The 19453-nt window shown below is 39.8% G+C and overlaps 2 protein-coding genes and 1 long non-coding RNA gene across 6 annotated transcripts in view; 1 reads left to right on the forward strand and 2 right to left on the reverse strand.

The window, feature by feature from the left end:
• Window positions 1-1347, reverse strand: part of vbp1 (von Hippel-Lindau binding protein 1) — a 3658-nt gene extending 2311 nt beyond the window's left edge. Inside the window, exons 1-2 of the mRNA XM_041031338.1 lie at window positions 1231-1347; window positions 65-189 (exon numbers count right to left, since the gene is read on the reverse strand). Of these exons, the coding sequence (XP_040887272.1) occupies window positions 65-189; window positions 1231-1311 (206 nt within the window). The 5' untranslated portion in view covers window positions 1312-1347. The remainder of the gene's footprint in view (window positions 1-64; window positions 190-1230) is intronic.
• LOC121177122 overlaps window positions 1-12308 on the forward strand; it is a 17910-nt gene extending 5602 nt beyond the window's left edge. The window contains exons 2-4 of one of the 3 annotated variants that reach the window (XR_005893170.1): window positions 725-731; window positions 11368-11393; window positions 11902-12308. This is a non-coding gene — a long non-coding RNA (uncharacterized LOC121177122). Of the gene's footprint in view, window positions 1-724; window positions 732-10554; window positions 10701-11264; window positions 11394-11901 lie in introns of those variants that run through there. The other 2 variants (XR_005893169.1, XR_005893171.1) reach the window with 2 other exon arrangements.
• A 1819-nt stretch (window positions 12309-14127) lies between these two features.
• On the reverse strand, window positions 14128-18425 carry LOC121177118 (E3 ubiquitin-protein ligase TRIM39-like). Of its 2 annotated transcripts, none has more exons than XM_041031335.1 (8): window positions 18169-18425; window positions 16594-17184; window positions 16268-16363; window positions 15791-16024; window positions 15349-15496; window positions 15107-15133; window positions 14738-14913; window positions 14128-14614 (listed from the first exon to the last, which is right to left on the reverse strand). In XM_041031335.1, exons 2-8 carry the CDS (start codon window positions 17179-17181, stop codon window positions 14243-14245), a joined length of 1641 nt encoding a protein of 546 aa, XP_040887269.1. In that variant the 5' UTR covers window positions 17182-17184; window positions 18169-18425; the 3' UTR covers window positions 14128-14242. The 2 variants fall into 2 exon arrangements, with proteins under 2 accessions (XP_040887269.1, XP_040887268.1); XM_041031334.1 differs by lacking the exon at window positions 18169-18425 and adding an exon at window positions 17628-17718.
• Window positions 18426-19453: the final 1028 nt, after the last annotated feature.

The raw sequence follows: 19453 nt of genomic DNA on the forward strand, positions 1-19453 counted from the left end.
CTGTCAATACGTCAGTATTTCCAGCAGTTTGTTTCATGTGCATGCCTGAGTGTCTCTCTGTTACCTGAGTTTCTTCTGAGACAGGTTGAGCTCCATGTATTTATATTTCTGGTACTGTTCGTCCAGCCTCCTCAGCGCTGCATCTGCCGTCTCGTTGCCCGGCTGCTTCATAAAAGAGTCGACATCCTCCTGAAAAATCCAGAGGGGGAGAGTGCAAACGGTGAGCCAAGACGTTAGGTGATACTGAATTACAGAGGCCAATAATCAATAATCACCTTGTTTTAATGACCTATGACAATCCTATACTGCAATTTCTTGTTACCCAATACCATCAATTGTGGACATTAGTAAAAGTGATTTTTCTTCTGTTGTCTCAGTTAAAGGACTCTAACAAGCCTGAAGAGGTAAAAATATTCAATACTGAAAACACACAAAACATCAAATTAGAGAAAGGTCACAATTTTGCACAAACAATGCAAAAATTATATACAAGTAACTAAATAGACATAATAAAGTACATAAATAAAAATAAATATAAATAACAGAAGAAACAGAGACTATACATAGACCCATAGCTATACTGATAAAGATGAATCTCTGCTTGAAAACAGCTTGAAGTTATAGTATCTAGCATCTTATTAATTAAGAAAATAGCTAAAAATAATTATAAGTTTAAGCTTAAGCCATCATGATGATACCTGATGGATGAAAAGAAACCTGACAGCTAACATGTGCCTGTTTAAATTTATTCCCTTTAGATGTAAAACCCAGCCTGTATTTCACTACCTTGTTAATTATATAATTACTTGTGTAATTGTTAATTAATTATGTCTGTAGAGCTGTTCCGGGTTTTCTGCGGTCATTTTATTACGAGAAAACGAATGAAGGAGGAGGGCTGTGGGCAGCTAACGCTAAAATGTCACCAAAGAGATTCAGAGGCAAAGCGGCTCGAAGCTGATGTGCAGCGAGATAAAAATACGATTAAAAATAATAAAATGCGCTGAAATAAGAAGCAGCTGGAGCACCGACGGTCTGTAATGTCCATAGATGGAAGTGAGCAGCCGCCCAGCCTGCGCACACACACACACACACACACACCAGAATTAACCGTTAGCCTGCAGCTAGCATGACGCGCCCACACACCGGCTACAGACACAAAAGCTGCGTCTTCGGCTGCCTAAATCCCGCTGCAGACGTGTGACACGGCGAGAAATGTCGGGATTTACACACCACAAACGCCGCTTCGGGGATCCCGAGGTACTTTTTCTTCGTCGCCTGAACGGCATTGCTGTTGTCTATGGTCGCTGCCATCTTGGAGAGAGGCTGCCGCTTTCTTCCTCACGCACACGTCCGAGCGTCTGAAGAGGAGAGCGGAGGCTCTGCTGCCCCCTGCGGCCACAGGCTGCAACTGCTACCTGTACCAAACAGAGCAGGGTGTGAGTTCGTATTTTTGTGTAAATAGTGTATTTTTTTATTTCTGTATTTTTTATTTTATTTTATAGCGTGTAATATATACAGTATTTATTGAAGTTTTGACTCCTAAGCAACGCACAAGAATTCGTATGTGCCCGGACTGAGTGTTTGTGTACAAATGGCAAATAAAGATCTTGATTCTTGATTCTGAATTTTGTTAGATAGATATGCACAGTTTCCCACATTTACAAAGTTACATGATTAGATAGTTACAACACATAAAAGGTAGACAACTGTGTCATAGGAATGAAATCAGCTGCATGTGGTCAGATTTGATCATTTATGTTCATGAGACTGTTTACCTTTGGTTAAAGGTATTTGGTATTTTCATTGGTAGAAATGAGTCATGATTTGTAGAAAATTAACAATATGTCTAATTCACTGGAAAGATTCAGGACTCTTTCTGACCTTCACTGTACCTTTGTTTTGTGGATATAAACCTTTGCACTCACTTGATCTAACACATTTCTAAGTTAGATCTAACTTGATCTAACTTCATTTCTTTCAAGCAGAGATGAATCTCTGCTTGAAAGTAGCTTGAAGTTATACTATCTAGCATTTTGATTATTAATAAAGGAAATAGCTAAAAATAATTATAAGTTTAAGCCATCATGATGATGCCTGATGGATGAAAAGAAACCTGGCAGCTAACGTGTGTGTGTGTGTGTGTGTGTGTGTGTGTGTGTGGTCCAATTTAAGTGAATTGAAAATATTAGAACAACATCAACTCTCAGCAGTGATTCTGGATGTAAACTTTGTACTGCTAAAATTAAGACTCCTGGTTCCACACGTCTCAAGTGAGCGCAGACAAAACTTTCATTTGAAAATAATCGTGCTCCCCGTGGATGCCATCTGCTTGGTCATTATGGATATTCCCAAAAGTCATGGCTGATGACCTCTTTTCCCAGGTCAAATGCAGACACACAACTAAGTTACAACAAGTTGAAACAGTTACAATTAGCTGTCCAACTGGTGTTGGACAGTTAATTTTGTGTTGTGCCTGCAGTGTTGCACACACAGCAATGTTGTGCAGTGTTGCACAACATACTGCTGTATGTGCACATACAGCAGTATGTGCACATACAGCAGTATGTTGTGCAACACTGCACAACATACTGCTGTATGTGCACATACAGCAGTATGTGCACATACAGCAGTGTTGCCCAACAATTCTGAATTTTGTTAGATATGCACAGTTTCCCACATTTACACAGTTACATGATTAGATAGTTACAACACATAAAAGGTAGACAACTGTGTCATAGGAATGAAATCAGCTGCATGTGGTCAGATTTGATCATTTATGTTCATGAGACTGTTTACCTTTGGTTAAAGGTATTTGGTATTTTCATTGGTAGAAATGAGTCATGATTTGTAGAAAATTAACAATATGTCTAATTCACTGGAAAGATTCAGGACTCTTTCTGACCTTCACTGTACCTTTGTTTTGTGGATATAAACCTTTGCACTCACTTGATCTAACACATTTCTAAGTTAGATCTAACTTGATCTAACTTCATTTCTTTCAAGCAGAGATGAATCTCTGCTTGAAAGTAGCTTGAAGTTATAGTATCTAGCATTTTGATTATTAATAAAGGAAATAGCTAAAAATAATTATAAGTTTAAGCCATCATGATGATGCCTGATGGATGAAAAGAAACCTGACAGCTAACATGTGCCTGTTTAAATTTATTCTCTTTAGATGTAAAACCCAGCCTGTATTCACTACCTTGTTAATTATGTAATGAATTATGTAGTTATTTGTGTCTGTAGAGCTGTTCCGGGTCTTCTGCGGTCATTTTATGAAGGAGGAGGGCTGTAGGCAGCTAACGCTAAAATGTCACCAAGAGATTCAGAGGCAAAGCGGCTTGAAGCTGATGTGCAGCGAGATGAAAATACGATTAAAAATAATAAAATGCGCTGAAATAAGAAGCAGCTGGAGCACCGACGGTCTGTAATGTCCATAGATGGAAGTGAGCAGCCTTGAATATTAAAAATACCCCTCTCCATATGGGTTTTTTTACGAAAATGAAAATCAGTACACATAAAAAACACTTCCGGACGCACAAAAAAGTCTCTTGGCACCATGACTTCAACTCAACAGGAAGTTGGCCATTTTGTTTTTGGCGGCCAAATTTCAGTGCTTTCCACCATTGGTATGCGGACGAAGTCATGCAAGGGATTTCACCCGATCAACTTCATATCTGGTGGACCTCACCTCAAGACCATGATGATCAAAAGTTATAACAGGCTTTTCTCTAAGTTAAAGGGCGTGGCCTCTGTGGCTCGCCAAAGTTTGGTGGCGTTTCGTGAATTTGCCATGACATTTTGAATGGCTCTCACGTCCACATACTTCATCCAAACATGTTCAAACTTTATGAGCATGATCAGGGTTCCAACCTCAATGCCTCCATATGTCAAACTCCCGTCTTACTCATGGCGCCCCCTGCTGGTAACAGGAAATGACCTGTTTTTACTATGACGTTTACTGGGGAGAAGAGCAGGGGAAAGGAGAGGACTCTGGTACTTGGCTGCGCCGGCTGCGACTCCCGTGGGTCGCAAGGGGTGCAAGGGCCCGTCATCGCTGCTTGCAGCTTTAATTGTGTGTTGTGCCTGCAGTGTTGTGCAACATGGGCAAGGTGTGGCAAGGACCAGCTGGACAGTTACAATTATCAACAAACATTATCAACAAAACAGTAAAAAAAAAAAAGTAAATTAAAAAGGAAGTGAAACGATCAGCTGCTCAGGAAGAAATGTGTTAGACCAAGTGAGTGCAAAGGTTTATATCCACAAAACAAACATAAAAGTACAGTGAAGGTCAGAAAGAGTCCTGAATCTTTCCAGTGAATTAGACATATTGTTAATTCCCTACAAATCATGACTCATTTCTACCACTGAAAATACAAAATACCTTTAACCAAAGGTAAACAGTGTACAATGATGAGAATGAAAACTACTCAACAAACAATCCTGTAACAGTTTGTATTGTTGTCTTCAGGGGGAAGATAATTGACTGTTTTCAATTCTCTTTCCAGTCTCTGAAGGTTAATTATGCTTCCAGCGAAGTTTATTGAAGTTTATTCTGTTTTCAAAAACAGAATGCCTCAATATAATAAATTTTTGATTCACTTAAATGGGACTACACACATAAATATACATATCCATAAATGGGTTGAACAGTGGTGGATTTTGAGTGTTTTTCTTTTTGTTTGTTTGTTTTGTCCAACCGTGTTTAGCAGCTATTTTGATAACTGATTAATCACTGCAGTCTGCAACAATACAAACTGTTACAGGATGGTTGAGTAGTTTTTATTCTCATCATTGTACACTGTTTACCTTTGGTTAAAGGTATTTGGTATTTTCAGTGGGAGAAATGAGTCATGTTTTGTAAAGAATTAATAATATGTCTAATTCACTGGAAAGATTCAGGACTCTTTCTGACCTTGACTGTAGGTCAGAAAGAGTCTGTACTTTTGTTTGTTTTGTGGATATGTCTGTGAATGTTCTCATTCATCCAGGTCATAGTTCTCACTTTGAAAATTGAATCGAAGGCAACTGGACTTATGTTTGTCTGGGAAGACGTTTCGCCTCTTATCCAAGGGGCTTCATCAGTTCGTATGCATCGGTCTATCTAGTCCGCACTATTCTGACCAAGAAAGTGGAGTAAGACCCAGGTATTTAACCTGTTGTGGGTGGGTCCACCAAAGTACCTGTGAAAGTACTTGTTTTAACTGTACTTTCCACTGTTTTGTGGATATAAACCTTTGAACTCACTTGATCTAACACATTTCTTCCTGAGCAGCTGATCGTTTCACTTCCTTTTTAATTTAATTTTTTTTTTTTACTGTTTTGTTAATGTCCTCCTCAGGCAGCCTTTTACCAGAAAAACTGCAGGGACAAAAAAAAGTGTGTGAGCAATATCTTGTGCATTCCATTTTCCAAAGAACTGAAGCTGTTTTGATAGTAAACGGAGGTTCTACCCAGTATCACGATAATGTTCCTGATAGAGTACTCCATGTGTGAGGCAGGTCGGGTGTGTGTGTGTGTGTGTGGTCCAATTTAAGTGAATTGAAAATATTAGAACAACATCAACTCTCAGCAGTGATTCTGGATGTAAACTTTGTACTGCTAAAATTAAGCGTCCTGGTTCCACACGTCTCAAGTGAGCGCAGACAAAACTTTCATTTGAAAATAATCGTGCTCCCCGTGGATGCCATCTGCTTGGTCATTATGGATATTCCCAAAAGTCATGGCTGATGACCTCTTTTCCCAGGTCAAATGCAGACACACAACTAAGTTACAACAAGTTGAAACAGTTACAATTAACTGTCCAACTGGTGTTGGACAGTTAATTTTGTGTTGTGCCTGCAGTGTTGCACACACAGCAATGTTGTGCAGTGTTGGGCAACACTGCTGTATGTGCACATACAGCAGTATGTGCACATACAGCAGTGTTGCCCAACAATTCTGAATTTTGTTAGATATGCACAGTTTCCCACATTTACACAGTTACATGATTAGATAGTTACAACACATAAAAGGTAGACAACTGTGTCATAGGAATGAAATCAGCTGCATGTGGTCAGATTTGATCATTTATGTTCATGAGACTGTTTACCTTTGGTTAAAGGTATTTGGTATTTTCATTGGTAGAAATGAGTCATGATTTGTAGAAAATTAACAATATGTCTAATTCACTGGAAAGATTCAGGACTCTTTCTGACCTTCACTGTACCTTTGTTTTGTGGATATAAACCTTTGCACTCACTTGATCTAACACATTTCTAAGTTAGATCTAACTTGATCTAACTTCATTTCTTTCAAGCAGAGATGAATCTCTGCTCGAAAGTAGCTTGAAGTTATAGTATCTAGCATTTTGATTATTAATAAAGGAAATAGCTAAAAATAATTATAAGTTTAAGCCATCATGATGATGCCTGATGGATGAAAAGAAACCTGGCAGCTAACGTGTGCCTGTTTAAATTTATTCTCTTTAGATGTAAAACCCAGCCTGTATTCACTACCTTGTTAATTATGTAATGAATTATGTAGTTATTTGTGTCTGTAGAGCTGTTCCGGGTCTTCTGCTGTCATTTTATGAAGGAGGAGGGCTGTAGGCAGCTAACGCTAAAATGTCACCAAGAGATTCAGAGGCAAAGCGGCTTGAAGCTGATGTGCAGCGAGATGAAAATACGATTAAAAATAATAAAATGCGCTGAAATAAGAAGCAGCTGGAGCACCGACGGTCTGTAATGTCCATAGATGGAAGTGAGCAGCCTTGAACATTAAAAATACCCCTCTCCATATGGGTTTTTTTACGAAAATGAAAATCGGTACACATAAAAAACACTTCCGGACGCACAAAAAAGTCTCTTGACACCATGACTTCAACTCAACAGGAAGTTGGCCATTTTGTTTTTGGCGGCCAAATTTCAGTGCTTTCCACCATTGGTATGCGGACGAAGTCATGCAAGGGATTTCACCCGATCGACTTCATATCTGGCGGTCCTCACCTCAAGACCATGATGATCAAAAGTTATAACAGGCTTTTCTCTAAGTTAAAGGGCGTGGCCTCTGTGGCTCGCCAAAGTTTGGTGGCGTTTCGTGAATTTGCCATGACATTTTGAATGGCTCTCACGTCCACATACTTCATCCAAACATGTTCAAACTTTATGAGCATGATCAGGGTTCCAACCTCAATGCCTCCATATGTCAAACTCCCGTCTTACTCATGGCGCCCCCTGCTGGTAACAGGAAATGACCTGTTTTTACTATGACGTTTACTGGGGAGAAGAGCAGGGGAAAGGAGAGGACTCTGGTACTTGGCTGCGCCGGCTGCGACTCCCGTGGGTCGCAAGGGGTGCAAGGGCCCGTCATCGCTGCTTGCAGCTTTAATTGTGTGTTGTGCCTGCAGTGTTGTGCAACATGGGCAAGGTGTGGCAAGGACCAGCTGGACAGTTACAATTATCAACAAACATTATCAACAAAACAGTAAAAAAAAAAAAGTAAATTAAAAAGGAAGTGAAACGATCAGCTGCTCAGGAAGAAATGTGTTAGACCAAGTGAGTGCAAAGGTTTATATCCACAAAACAAACATAAAAGTACAGTGAAGGTCAGAAAGAGTCCTGAATCTTTCCAGTGAATTAGACATATTGTTAATTCCCTACAAATCATGACTCATTTCTACCACTGAAAATACAAAATACCTTTAACCAAAGGTAAACAGTGTACAATGATGAGAATGAAAACTACTCAACAAACAATCCTGTAACAGTTTGTATCTTGTGGAATCTTGTGCATTCCATTTTCCAAAGAACTGAAGCTGTTTTGATAGTAAACGGAGGTTCTACCCAGTATCATGATAATGTTCCTGATAGAGTAGAGTATTCCATGTGTGAGGCAGGTCGGGTGTGTGTGTGTGTGTGTGTGTGTGTGTGTGTGTGTGTGTGTGTGTGTGTGTGGTCCAATTTAAGTGAATTGAAAATATTAGAACAACATCAACTCTCAGCAGTGATTCTGGATGTAAACTTTGTACTGCTAAAATTAAGCGTCCTGGTTCCACACGTCTCAAGTGAGCGCAGACAAAACTTTCATTTGAAAATAATCGTGCTCCCCGTGGATGCCATCTGCTTGGTCATTATGGATATTCATTCCAAAAGTCATGGCTGATGACCTCTTTTCCCAGGTCAAATGCAGACACACAACTAAGTTACAACAAGTTGAAACAGTTACAATTAGCTGTCCAACTGGTGTTGGACAGCTAATTTTGTGTTGTGCCTGCAGTGTTGCACACACAGCAATGTTGTGCAGTGTTGCACAACATACTGCTGTATGTGCACATACTGCTGTATGTGCACATACAGCAGTATGTGCACATACAGCAGTGTTGCCCAACAATTCTGAATTTTGTTAGATATGCACAGTTTCCCACATTTACACAGTTACATGATTAGATAGTTACAACACATAAAAGGTAGACAACTGTGTCGTAGGAATGAAATCAGCTGCATGTGGTCAGATTTGATCATTTATGTTCATGAGACTGTTTACCTTTGGTTAAAGGTATTTGGTATTTTCATTGGTAGAAATGAGTCATGATTTGTAGAAAATTAACAATATGTCTAATTCACTGGAAAGATTCAGGACTCTTTCTGACCTTCACTGTACCTTTGTTTTGTGGATATAAACCTTTGCACTCACTTGATCTAACACATTTCTAAGTTAGATCTAACTTGATCTAACTTCATTTCTTTCAAACAGAGATTCATCTCTGCTTGAAAGTAGCTTGAAGTTATAGTATCTAGCATTTTGATTATTAATAAAGGAAATAGCTAAAAATAATTATAAGTTTAAGCCATCATGATGATGCCTGATGGATGAAAAGAAACCTGACAGCTAACATGTGCGTGTGTGTGTGTGTGTGTGGTCTAATTTAAGTGAATTGAAAATAATAGAACAACATCAACTCTCAGCAGTGATTCTGGATGTAAACTTTGTACTGCTAAAATTAAGCGTCCTGGTTCCACACGTCTCAAGTGAGCGCAGACAAAACTTTCATTTGAAAATAATCGTGCTCCCCGTGGATGCCATCTGCTTGGTCATTATGGATATTCCCAAAAGTCATGGCTGATGACCTCTTTTCCCAGGTCAAATGCAGACACACAACTAAGTTACAACAAGTTGAAACAGTGTGAAACAACACTGCTGTGTGTGCACATACAGCAGTGTTGCTCAACACTGCACAACATTGCTGTGTGTGCAGTGTTGTACAACATGGGCAAGGTGTGGCAAGGACCAGCTGGACAGTTACAATTATCAACAAACATTATCAACCAAACAGTAAAAAAAAAAAATTAAATTAAAAAGGAAGTGAAACGATCAGCTGCTCAGGAAGAAATGTGTTAGATCAAGTGAGTGCAAAGGTTTATATCCACAAAACAAACATAAAAGTACAGTGAAGGTCAGAAAGAGTCCTGAATCTTTCCAGTGAATTAGACATATTGTTAATTTTCTACAAATCATGACTCATTTCTACCAATGAAAATACCAAATACCTTTAACCAAAGGTAAACAGTCTCATGAACATAAATGATCAAATCTGACCACATGCAGCTGATTTCATTCCTACGACACAGTTGTCTACCTTTTTTGTATTGTAACTATCTAATCATGTAACTGTGTAAATGTGAGAAATTGCATATCCTGAAATTCAGAACTCACACACCCTGCTCTGTTTGGTCGGTCAGCCATTGTTTTCTTTACTAAATGCACAGAACCCATACACACGCTTTCCACAGAAAATACTCACGATTAGATAAATATGCAAACGTCCTGTTAACAATGAAAAATTTCTAACTGCAATAGATACAGTGATTAGAGATACTAATCACCATTGCTTGAGGCAATAAGTGTGTGTACATGTGAAGTCCTTCCTTTGTGAAGTTCGATGGAGCAAATCAGGGATGTAAAGAGACAGCGACTCGCCTTCATCTCCCTCTCTGCACTGAGGAAACAAAAATGTGAAAGTGTAGTTACTTTCCCCCTGACAGTTTTCTTTCTCTCTCATCTTTCATTTCTCTTGTGGGTGTCTGATTGTAGTTTTTTTTTTTTTTTTAAATGACATGATTGTCTCAAATTTCATTTGAAGTCATTAGCATCAGCACAGTCACATTGTTGAGGTGGAATAAAACTTGTACAAGATGTTTTAAAACTCTCGGACACACAAAATCATAGGTGGGTTGTTTTTTGGGGGGTTTTTTGCAACAGCTGAGGTTTTTACAATGTGTATAGGCAAAAACCTAGATAGCAGAAAATAACACAATTACAAAAAATTTTGTAGTAGGCTATGCACAAATTCAGCAATTATACCCATCAGCCCCACATGAATTGCCTAATGCAGAGGCGAACATTTGCAGAACCAAATATTATCTGCTGGGTAATCTCTGTTGCTGACTGACAGGAGCGGCACCTGACGTGGTTTTCTGCTGTTCAAACAGCTTTACATTTTTCTAAGGAACTGGCCTGGTTTTTTGCATCACTTTTTATCACCACCACAAGTTCTCTGTGATTGGTTCAGGTGTTCATGTGACAGCACAATGTCATTCATCAAACAACATAAAAGCAGCTGCAGTGATCCTACAAATCACAGCTTTGGAGACGGAGTGAAGACAAGCAGAAAACAATTTGCCTGGCATCCTGACACAAGTGATCAACCTGAAAACGACAAGGTAAGAGGAAACTCAATCTGATGGTGAAACAGATTTCAACATAACAGTGGTGTACCTCTTTTGTGGCAAGGGTGAGGATGAGGTGGTAGGTGTGATGCTTAGAGCTGCAACTAATAATTATTTTCGCAATTTATGTTCCGTTATTTTGGCATTTGATTAGTTCATCATTTTGTCTACAAAATGTCACAAAAAACAGAAACAACAACAAAAAGTACAAATCAATTAATCTGAAAAAATAAAAAAAACTGGTAAAAACTGGCTCGATCAGGTTTGTGTGTGCAGCAAATTAAAAGAAGAAAAAAATATATGACAAAAGTGCTCAGACTCACTACCACCTGCTACTGCTCAGTGCTCTGTGAAGAAACTGGAATACCCTTTCTCTGATTTTCTGGCTTTGTGCATAAAATCATATACATTAACACTTTGAAAGGATAATTTACATGATATCTTCAATACAATCTCAGTAAGAAATTCAACCTCCATGTTGCTCTATAAGTGATGCCTGCATTGTGATGAAATACACAAGTTAAAAAAAAAAATTGTATATTTGTTGTATGTGTATAGAGAAAATCATGGCAACATTCAGTGCAGTGATAAACTGTGAAAGTGGGAACTATGGGCCCTTCGACACGGACCGGACTGTGCTGTACAACAAGGTGATTACAAGCGACAAAAGCTACAATCCACTTACAGGTAAATACATCATGTGCAGTCACACTCATAATCAATCATCTTCATTGTCTGGTTACTGTTGAGACGTTTTCCATACAGGCTTCATGAATATACTGTCGGTTTGTATCATAAATCATATAAGTAATCTAATTACTGTTCATGCCTTTCAACAGTGCAACTTTTCTGACGTTTTACCAATTGCAGTTCCCGACCAATACAACTTACCTTTACTCTAAAAAAAAGCTCTACTAATCAATCTGTCTTTTATTAATAATAGATCAAATAACTTCATATAAGGTGAAAGTGGTTGTTCGTGGTGACTGAGAGTTTTCACCAGACTCTGCAGTATCCATCAGCTCCAAGCAGCTTTTTACCCTTTTAGCTGACAGCAAACAAAACTCCCCTCATACAGCCCCTCATGTTTTATTGTGATTAAAAACTATAATTTTGATTTGATGTATTCACTCTGAGAATGGGTGCATTCCCCCGGAAATCCATAAGCTTGATGAATACCTTGTTGTTTCCACAGGTGTCTTTTCTGCACCAACTACAGGTCTTTATTACTTTACCTTCTGCTACGGTGCTACAGGATCATATAAAGCAAAGCTGACACTGATGAAGAACAAGGAACAGATTATTTCGACATTTGGTCATGAAAGTGACTCTAAGGCAGCTAATAATGGAGGAAATGCAGTGTTCCAGGAGCTGACTCAAGGGGACCAGGTGTCTGTGCTCATGTCTGCGGGTAGCACTGTTAGTGCTTTAGACGGCCTGACCTCCTTCAGTGGTCATCAGCTTGGATAAGTTGAATGATGCCTCCAGAAAAATGATTTGAAAACCTTTGATTCAACAATGCAGCTACAATGAAGTTAAAATTCAGATTGAAACATCATTTTGCTGTATTCAAGCACAATAAATCATCACAACATAAGTCGAATGAGTCTTGACTGTTGCATTTACTGTTTCATGTCATGATATTGACAAGAAAAATGAAAAATCTTATCGACAGAGGATCAACCATTTCATTTTGGACACTCCATGAGCTTCCCTCTGATGTCAGTTTTGTACATGAGATATTACATACTAACATACACACTGAGCTGCACCACCAGGTAACACTTTACAGTATGGTTCACAAAAACGTGAGCAGTTACTGAGAACAACTGAGGATATATAATAATAATAATAATAATAATCAGGAACGGCCTGATTATTAATCAGCCATTACTGAGGAGTTCCTGAATAAATCAAAATCAATTGGTGAATTACAACTTCTTCTTGTACACAGCATACAAATTGACAAGCACACCAAAATTAGAAAACGAGAATGACAAAGAGATTCACAAATGAGATTTGATGAATAAAAGACAACAAAACAGAATTAACAAAACATTAAAACAGAGAGACCTGTCCTTAATATGTCTTAAAACAGGACTTAAACATAGATACTATAAAATAACAAGCAAACCTGTTTTTTTCCCTAATCAGATCATGACTTGAATTATTTGGCCTACTGTGGGCGATTGGGAAAAAAAAACCTCTCAGGCTTGTTCTGGATGTACACAGCATGGAAATCCAAGTTTCTTTTCATATTTTTGAACTGCCTTTGTGTTGCTCTCTTTCAGGCAGCTCAGTCCGTATTTCTCTGATTGATTCTTAAGGCAGTTGATAATTACATGTTACTTAAAGATATTCATCACTACCTCACCTGAGAAGATGCCAAACATCCCCCACCTCCATGCTCTGTGGTCTTTATAACAAAATATACAGACGTACAAAATGAAGAAAACTGATGAAGAGTGATACCTTCAAGGAAATTTAGGAGAAGGAAGCAGCATGATCCAGATCGTCATTAAAGGTATCCTGGTGTTATAATAATTAAGAGAAAAACTTACCTGTGATGGAGAAAGCTGACAGTCTCTGACATGAGGATCTGGGAATAATCTTCAACACACCCTATATACTCAAAGCAGGTGTCCTACACTCTCTCCCCTTTGGAAATCTCCCTGTGTAAATAGACAGCAGTTTGCTGACAAGTTTGCCAGAACAACTGGTGACATGTTAATGTGTTTTCAATTTGTTCTGCTGCTTCAAAGTGGCCATACAAACCACTTAGTGCAGCTTTAAATAAACATGAGCTGCACAGGACTGACTTAGCAATAGTTGAGCTTTGATTGTAAGTGAGTGTAACTTTCCTGTGTGATGATGTGATCTGTGGTTGTCGGTCTTTGCGCGTCAGCCCTGCGATTGACTGGCGACCAGTCCAGGGTGTACCCCGCCTCTCGTCCATAGTCAGCTGGGATGGGCTCTAGCTCCCCCGCGACCCTGACGGATTAAGTGGTAGAAAATGAATGAATGATCTGATACAGAGATCTGGCTCCTTTCTGAATGCAAAGCACATGGAAACACAGACAGTCTGTCAGGGCCAATGCACAGGTTTTGCAAAACAAAAGGTTTCCAAGGGAAGAACAATGAATCCTTCTTTATTTCTAAAACAAATCACCAGAGAAGCACTAATTGAAACATGCTAGTCAAGGTATTATTCTTATAATAATCTGTTTGTCAGACTCATAGACTCATCATGGGTATCTAGGTTAAAGTCCCCCTGAATGCTTATATTATGTCTAAATTCAGATAAAAGTCTGCATAGCAATCATATGGTACAATGCAATCGTCAGCTTGCAGAGTCCAAAGCCCAGAAGAGCAATTAACATGCCAGGTATCATTCTGCAAATGAAGCTTGTCGAAGATTTAAAAAAAAAACCCTTGATAAAGACCAAACAACACTTTACTATAAAATACTGGATCAGTTCTGTAAGTCAAAATATCCCCTGCTGACTCAGAACACAGTCATAGAGTCATCCTCAAGTCTAAGTTTCGTGACTGACAGCTGTGATGACCAATGGCGCCGTGTTCTTCCCTTCATCACAAACACCTGGGCTGAAGAAGGGGAAGATCCTCTCAGAGAACAAACACCCAGTAAAGGTGTAGATGTGAGACCTGTTTTCCACACTATAGAATGACACTGTCCCCTCCTCGTAATCTGTAAACACCCCGACAGTCTGTGGCTTCTCCTCGGGAGACAGAAGGACCGAGGGGGAGTCCAGAGCTCGGTACTCATCCCCGTTCCTCAGCCGCACCGTCCAATAGCCATTCTCTGGCTTGGAGGTGATCCTCCCCTTCCTGTTGACAGACTCTTTAACCACTCCCAGGTCCCAGAAGGTCTTAGTACCCACGGCAACCTGATTGACAACACATGAAAATATGAAAAACTAAACATGGAAATGAGTAGCATATGAAAAGTTCATCTCCACTGGCCACTGTGATGTAAAGTAAAGGAATAAATCATTAAAGAGGAAGCCGACCTGGAAGTAGAACCTCCCAGACAGGAAGCCTGTCTTGCCCAGAACACAGATGACGGGGTCGAAGCGTTGAGGGTTGTCAGGAACGATGTGCAGCAGCTCACCACGGCCCGCCTGCTTCCCGTCAGCTGACAGGACGATGTTCGGATGGGCAGTGTCCGGGTCCAACACCACGTCAACTAGAGAAATAAGAACTTCAATACAGTTATTGTTGTACAAGTTGTTATACAGCCACAAGAGGGAGACAAAACCTTTTGGTTTCATCACATTATTTCAACCATTTACTGTAGAAGTCCAACATTCTTCAATGCATTTAGATCTGAACACTGAAAATGGCCGTAGTGCATCTCTTCATCAGGGAGAGAGTTGTACCTGCATATTTCTGCATCCTCTTCATCTCTGTCAGAAAAATAAAAACAAACATATCAGGTTTGGATGTTTTAGTGAGACATTTTACTTTGAAATTAACTTTAGAATTAGATATTAAAATGTGATTAACCAGTCCTGTATTAGTCTGTTTTTCATGTGATTTTGATTGTTAGTTTTGGTGCCATGTGCAGGAGCCTGAAATTGCTCTGTTCACAGAGGTACACAAACTGTCCAGTTCACTTTACCTTCTTTCTTCAGGTTGCCCAGCTCACTCTTCAGGGAGTTGTCCACTTTAGACAGCGCTCTCCTCACGGTCCCCACACAGAGGTCAGGGTGGACACCGATCTCCATCCACTTTCTGGTGGGTGGAGGCGACGTAAGAGAGGGCAACCTCTGTGACAAAGAAAAAAAATAGATAAAATTGAATATTACTGTGAGTATATGTGTAGTTCATTGATTTGGACAGAGATATAAAACCCCTACCGATATTTCTGTATCAAGAAAACCAAGAGGATGTACTGTCTGGCACATGAAAAACTGTTTATGTAAAGCCAAAACTGGAACTGACTGTAACCCAAAAGATGAAGTTTTCCATTTTCTTTTCTTGAACCTACATCTGACACTTTAACTAATGGCTCTCATGAGTTTAAGCCCCTCAGTTCACCACAGTTTAAGGCTGATTTTAACCTGTAAGAGGTGCAGGTGGTCCTCAGTGTTCCTCAGCTCCTCCAGCTCAGCGTTTCTCCTCTGCAGCTCAGTGATTTCCTGCTGCAGCTCCTTGATCAGCTCCTCTGTCCTCCTCTCTGCTGCTTCCTGCTTCTCCTTGATCTCTGCGTTGACTTCAGCTTGTCTTTCCTCGATGGAGCGAATCAGGGATGTAAAGAGACGGTCGCTCTCCATCATCTCCCTCTCTGCACTCAACTGGATGAGGAAACAAAAATGGGATCATGTTACAAGTAAAATGTGAAAAAGAAGAAGACTCATCCTTATATTAAAGTTTTTCCAGCTGCAGACTTTCATTATTTTAAACACATTTTGTTATCAAACTTCAGTGAAGTCAAACTGGAAATATCTTACCATGATTCCCCCATTTCTACATTTGACCCACTGCAGAGTTGATTAAGCTTTTTACTTTTAAGTGTCTTGGCAGATTTGAAAACTCACCATGCTGAGCTTCAGACAGCTTTTGATCTCCTCCACTTTCTTCAGTCGCTCCTGAATCATCTGCTGAAAATCAGCTTCAGTCTTCTTCATTTGGACCTAAACAAGCAGAGAAGAAGAAGAAAAGACACAGACTGTAGTTATGGAATTAGACACATACATACATGCAGAAACTGGACATTATTAAGGACTAGGATGCAGCTACAACAGAGACGTCCATGGGTTAATGTGACACTTTATTTGTAATGATTTCAGTCATTTAAAGTAAAAATGCTGTGGAAATAGGAAATGGAAATACATTTTGCCTAAACCTTTACACTGGATTATACCTTCCTCTCCTTGCTCTCGTCCTCTATTGTAACAGCCTGATGATGTTTGTGCTCAGTCTCGGTGCAGAACCGGCACACACACCTCTGTTCGTCCCTGCAGAACATCTCCAGCAGCCTCTCGTGCTTCTTACACATCCTGTCCTGCAGGTTCTTCACTGGCTCGATCAGCTTGTGCAGCTTCAAGGTGGAGACTCTCTGGTGAGGCTCCAGGTGGGCGCCACAGTACGACGTCAGACACACCAGACAGGACTTCAGGGCCTTCACCTGCAGGGACGTGGTGGCGCAGACATCACACACCACCTCACCTGGCTCGGCTGCGGACAGCGGCAAAGCCGTCGAGCAGACTACCATCTTTCTAAATGTGTCTGCCAGCTCTTTGAAGGCCGTGTTAATGCTTATTTCAGGCCGAGGGGTGAATGATTTGTTACAGGTGGGGCACTGGCAGACATCACTGCTGTCCCACACGCTCTGGATGCAGGCTTGGCAGAAGTTGTGTCCACACGGAGTGGTGACCGGGTCGGTGAACACTTGTTGACAGATGGTGCACTGGAACTGTTTTTCTGGTAGCATGCTGCCTGAGGAGGACATTATCTACAGAGCAGTAAAAAAACAAAACAGGAAGTTAGGTGATCAGTTGCTTGGGAAGAACTTTGATACAGGAAGTAAATGAAAAGAGTTATATCCACAAAACAAACACAAAAGTACAGTTGCGGGTAGAAAGAGTACTGAAGTTTCCCGGTGAAACATATTGTTAATGTTCATTGACAGGGTGAAAAACACTTCTGTGGGTTTATTTACTATCTAATGGTGTGACTGTGTAAATCTGGGAAACCATGCATGTCTTGAAATTCAGGACTCATACGCCCTGCACTGTTTGGTCTACTTAATGTATGAGTCTGACTAAATACACACAACAGACACACCCACACTTAGCACAGAAAATATTCACCTGAGTTCTGTAATTTAGTTGTCAGGAATATTTCAGAGTAAATCTCCATTTAGCAAAGAACACGGCAAAATTTGAAATTACTTACATGTGAAACCAGCTTTTGAATTACTGAGGTCAGCTTCATCTACAGAAAAGTGACTGTTGAAGTGGCTTTTCTTTCCTGCTCAGATTCAGATCCCTCTCAACATGAAGCTACAGCCTGTTAGTTTGGCATAAATACTGGAAAAAGCAAAGGCCATACACCTTTTTTGTTTAACTGCACATAATTTGAGTCATGTCTAAAAAGTAGAAAAAAACCATGACAAGTTCTTTCGCACACTGCCACACAAATAATGCTAATTTTGACACACAGCAGCTGTAACACATTCAATCCCTGGATGTTAAACAATATTTTAAAAACAAAATACACTAAAACCTGGTGAGTCTCCATGAATTTAAATAAATAAACAGCATGTTGTTCTGTGCAGCAGGTCAGATATCTAAACAACTGGGTCATCAGTGCAACTGAACTGACAGCTCCAGTGCTCTTCCTCTTTTGAAAAATCCATGTCTTATGATTAACTAGTCTTTGTCCAACACACTGGATCACTTTTTTTTAGCGGTTAGTGAATGTTGCTCGTACTTACAGCTACTTTTCGAAGCTGGTCACACTTCTGTCCTGAGTGAAGGCAGAGCAGGTGACTCCATGAATGAGTGAATATATTACAACGCCAGCTGTAAAACAGGAAAATGTAACGTCAACACAGTTATTCATCAGCCCCGGCCCTCCCTCTCCTCAGCCCAGTGCTGGTCTCGCTCTCTCTGTCTTCTTTATTGCAGCTGCCTGATCTTAAAATTGCAGCATTTACAGCATGAGCTGCTAGTTAAATATATCAGTGATGCTATGCTCACAGATTATGGCATGAACTTTGTGAGCATGTGAGTGTGAATATATGTGATTATGGGAATACATAATAGTAGCTCTCACACAGGGAAGGAGTGTGTTTGCCTCCTGGGTGTGGTGTTAGAGTACAGGGGTTAACATTTTCCACTTGTGACACACCTGAAGAACATACTGCAGACACTAGCCTGACCTGAGGAATGCTGCAGTTTTGCATTGCATTGCAAATAAGTCACGATCATGACAAGGTTATAATGGCAGGTGTGGGTTCAAACAAAAACTTTATCGACATGTTAAAAGCTGCCTTCAACGAAGACATGAGGAAGAAATCATTACAGCATTTAGAGCATTAGAGAATTTAGTTTACTCTTCTGGTTGTCACATAATGTCTATAACCAAACCAGTTGTCTTCAGTAGGTCGCTCACGTTCAGGTTAGAAATTAGAGATAAAGTACAAACAGAATTTGCTAAAACTGACTGATGAAAATATTTAATCGTACATTCGAGGTAGAACTTAGAGATTGAAAAATGGTTTAAAGGAAGTAATTCACAGCAATAATCTCACAGTCTTATGATAGATCTTTGTCATCTGAGCCACAGAATGAACCACTGATGACTGATCTTGGTGATTTCACAGTAAATAAAACTTTCCACTGAACATAACTCAGCTTTCATGTTTCCAACACAACATAGTTGGGAAAGTAATTTACTACTATATCAGTGTAATTTCTAGGAGACAGGGTTCATTTAATCATACATGCTTATCTCATTTTCATGTTGTGAACAACAACTGAACGTGTGAGTCACAGCTGTAGTTACGGTGACGTAATTTACAAATGTAAAAAAACAGAACATGGTGGATTGTAGATTGTTATTATAAAGTTATATTCACTCATTCAAACAAGGAACCATGCGTTGCCTCATGTTAGCATACCGTTTGCATCAGGTGAGGCCGAGCAGCTTTACATCTGCTTTGCATTGTTGGACACAGCACAAGACCACAGCAAACATTTTGTAAACCATCCATGACC

The sequence above is a fragment of the Toxotes jaculatrix genome, chromosome 23 (assembly GCF_017976425.1).
Source record: "Toxotes jaculatrix isolate fToxJac2 chromosome 23, fToxJac2.pri, whole genome shotgun sequence".
In the NCBI taxonomy this organism is placed as follows: Eukaryota; Metazoa; Chordata; class Actinopteri; family Toxotidae; genus Toxotes; species Toxotes jaculatrix.

Excerpts from the sequence above, each read along its gene's own strand:
- LOC121177118 (XM_041031334.1), bottom strand. The coding sequence starts at position 17,666 with ATGAAGCTGACCTCAGTAATTCAAAAGCTGGTTTCACAT. Across the intron at positions 17,185-17,627 it reads TTCAAAAGCTGGTTTCACAT|ATAATGTCCTCCTCAGGCAG; the intron begins GTAAGTAATTTC and ends ACTGCTCTGTAG. Across the intron at positions 14,615-14,737 it reads CTGGGAGGTTCTACTTCCAG|GTTGCCGTGGGTACTAAGAC; the intron begins GTCGGCTTCCTC and ends GTTGTCAATCAG.